We start from the raw sequence: 3,568 nt of genomic DNA, 5'->3' as shown, positions 1-3,568 counted from the left end.
CAACATCGACCATGTGGGTTTAGCTGACTCTGGACTGTATTTCTGTGGATTTTACTCAGATGGAAAGCCAGCAATTGTTACTGCAACATATCTAAAGGTTCAAGGTAAGATTCTGTGAAAAAACAGATAGCTTATGTGCACTTTCTACTAACATTATGGACTGATCTCAACCCACAAGTTTCATTTAATGATCTTTCTTGTAGAAGTGTTTGATGGAATAAAGAGTCCAACCAGTGTGATCCTCCTTGGTCTGATTCTTTTCCTCGTTACAGTCGTCATTGGTCTTGTTGTCAAAATCAGCAGACTTTGCACAGGTAAAGCAGTTCTGTCAATATGATGAATTCATCCAGAACTGCTTGTATGGTAAATTGCATATTGCATTGACATGGATGTCTGAAAAGGATGAACTCATTGACCAGATGTATTTTTTTTCTGTTATAGTTGATAATGAAGAACAGAATCCACAACAGACTAAGGTGAGTCCCATTTAAACCTTGAATAAAGATTAAGGTTACATTTTATTTCATGTGCTTGAATTGCGTTGGGTAATTTATAAGCAAATGTTTTTTTTCTTCTCACCAACATTGCTGTCTGTGTCACTGTAAATACTTTATTGATCTACAGACTGTGGGCTCTGATGATCTGAACTCTGCAGCTCTGACGTTCCTTCCACACACAATAAGGAACAGGAGGCCTGCATCAGAGAGAGAAGTGGAGACTCAGGTTCTTTATCGCGCCAGCAGATAGACACAAGCAGCAATAGGACTGCAACGCTCAGTGGAACTAATGCTTTATCATATTCATCTGCTACCAGAGTCAATGGCAACTTTTATTAAATAAAGTTCCTATACTCCTTGGGTTTATTTTCTAGCTCTCTTTCAGCAAAAAGTCTGTGTCTTTCTTATTGTGTCTGCCTCCAACCTTATCCGTGCAAAGTGATCTTCTTTTTATTTAAAAAAAAGTAATTTTAGCGTCTACATTTGTACAGACTGGAATTATAATAAATAAATAAGTAAATAGCGATAGAATTAACCGCCCTGCCATGAGAAACATCATCTGTATGAGTTACTTCACAGGAAGTCATCAGTATATGTATTTATTATAGCACTCATAACAGTAAACAACTTTTTCTTGTGTGTGCTGTGTACTAGTCAGATTAAGTTTTTCATTGCAATGATTCAAATTAAACAATACAATTTCAGATTATGTGATTCAAATTCAGTTTTTCAATGCATTTATTCAAGTTTAGCGATTCAAATTCAAATCTAAATGATTCAAATTCAGTTTCTGGCGGCACGTATCTCAGCCCACATGAGTGTGATCGGTTTGACAGGAAGAGACAGCATCGTGTGGTCTGAACACATCTGTGAAGGATATCATGAGACCTGAAATCTCTGTGAGAATAAAGTCTGACATAAAGCAGTGAATAACTTTTTTCCGTCCTGTTGTCTCCCATCATGCCACTGTGGGTCTGTATCATATCATTCGAAAACATATGCACATATGTTATCCTACAAAATTAGTCGGCCACCTGCTGATCACGTGACGTACGGTTGAGTTTAGCGGTCTTTATAGTTAAATAGGGCAGACAAAAGGTTACTGGGAGCTGGGTAGGTCAGAACTACCTCCGCAGCGCCGTGGAGGAAGGTCTGGCAATGTGAGACTAACGTGGTGCATACAGCAATGAATGTGTGGAATACATATGAATTCTAGTGCTTTACTTTCCGTAGCTATGTGAACAAATGGTTCATGAGAACAGCCTGGCCACTGTGGTCACAAACAGCACTGAGATCTGAACCAGAAGAAGCTCGGCCTTCAGCTCTCTGCCTCATAAACACACACAACAGAGACCTCAACAAGCCAACAAAAGTACTATATATGGTGAAGATACCTCTTTAGAGACATGATCTGTGACCATTCTGTTCTAAAAAATGGTGTGACTGCTCACCTCATCACATTTATCATCACACTTAACAGACTCAATACTCGCACAAACACACATCTCTGCTTTATGGTGAAAAGATGCATGCTGCAAGGTGACGCTCACATATCAAGGTGTTTACTCTGCTAAAGGCTGCACATGATTTAGATATGATACGTTCCAGCCAAGTTACAGCAGGTGGAGGTTAAATCCTCTCCTTTGGGACAGGCATTTCAACTTTTAATTCAATAAAGAACATTGGCAAAGTAAGATTTAAACTGATGTAACTGATACAATTGTTGAATCAGTTTCTACTGTGTGTACATTATAATCACCATGACTTTTCTGAGTTACTGGAGCAGGTTGGGCACTGTCCATCAGTAACATCAGCACTGTTTCAATTTGTAGCCATTCAAATAAAATAAAAAATAAAATGTACAAAACTTCCTTCAACAAGACAAAAGAAAAAAAAAAATTCTGAATGGTGAGTCTCTTATAATTGTATAATTGGACACTATAAGCATGGCTCCTTCTGGATAAGTCCTGATAGAGGAATATTAAACTGTAGCTTACAAAAGTCTGCATCATGCACCATTTATGAACTCTCACACATAAAACTTGGCTGAAATGGGTTAAATGGAAGGGGGAAAAGCAATATAACCAAAGTTTCCAGTTTAGTCTGTGCTAACTGGATATGGTAAATAAAATATCGTTAATACTTGATTTCCAAATACTTCTGTCAGTTTATAAAGCACTGAATGGTTTAGGGCCAAAAGTGCCACCCTATGAAGGTCTGGCTGGGCTAGTTCAGCTGGTTTCTGTACCCAGAGTCACAAACTAACTATGATGTTCACACATCTGCAACAAACACCCACAAATCTGACGCAACTCTCACTTCTTGTAAATCAAAGCTGAAGACTTTTCTTTTTGATGCTGCCTTTTTTAAAGTTTTTTAGTTCTTACACTGACTTTTAACCCTCTTCAAAAATACCCAGGATGTCCAAAGTGTAAACATAAAATATATATTTAAAATATATTATAACTGTCCTTCTCTCCTTGCATCTATCAACTTGTAATGTTTTTTGTGACAGCATTATATTGTGACTGTGAGCAGCCGGAAGACCAAAAAGAGCTGCCGCCCCTCTTTCCGGTGAGACCTCTCTTACTGGAGCACAGTTCACTTCCAGACATGAAGTGGTGCAGAATACTGTAATGTTCACACAAAGATGAAGCTCGCCTCAACAACATTTTGTTCTGCACCTTCTGTAAGTACACTTTAGTAAGTACCACAATTGATAGTTTCTTCTGTGAAGTAATCTACCAGAGCTGAAACTTACAGACTATTTTATCAATGATAGAATGGCGTGCATTGTATTGAATTACAAGTTGTACTGAAGGAATAAGCATGTGTTTGTTCCAGGTTTGATCTCTGTCTGTGTTTCTGAGTTCCACATGTGGAGGTCCAGCCTGGGAACAAGTCACACTGATGTGCTCCAACTTCAGCAGCTTTACCGGCCACATGTCCTGGTTCAGACTGGACAGCAGACCCAACATCAGCCGTATTGCCTCCATGTGGAGCTCTGATTCAAATGTTTCATTCTACGACGGATTTAAAAATGGAAAATTTAACATGACATCCAACACCAC

General features: G+C 38.6%; 1 protein-coding gene across 1 annotated transcript in view; it reads left to right on the top strand.

Annotated features, from left to right (window-relative positions):
- Positions 1-3,568, top strand: part of LOC116707329 (uncharacterized) — an 8,178-nt gene that overhangs the window by 622 nt on the left and 3,988 nt on the right. The window contains exons 2-3 of the mRNA XM_032544653.1: positions 1-104; positions 204-314. The exon at positions 1-104 is cut by the window's left edge and continues 241 nt beyond it. Coding sequence (XP_032400544.1) covers positions 1-104; positions 204-314 — 215 coding nt within the window. The remainder of the gene's footprint in view (positions 105-203; positions 315-3,568) is intronic.

Source organism: Etheostoma spectabile, chromosome 19, assembly GCF_008692095.1.
Source record: "Etheostoma spectabile isolate EspeVRDwgs_2016 chromosome 19, UIUC_Espe_1.0, whole genome shotgun sequence".
Lineage (NCBI taxonomy): Eukaryota > Metazoa > Chordata > Actinopteri > Perciformes > Percidae > Etheostoma > Etheostoma spectabile.
Note: the sequence above shows the minus strand (reverse complement) of the source record. Positions and strands in the feature narration are given on the sequence as shown.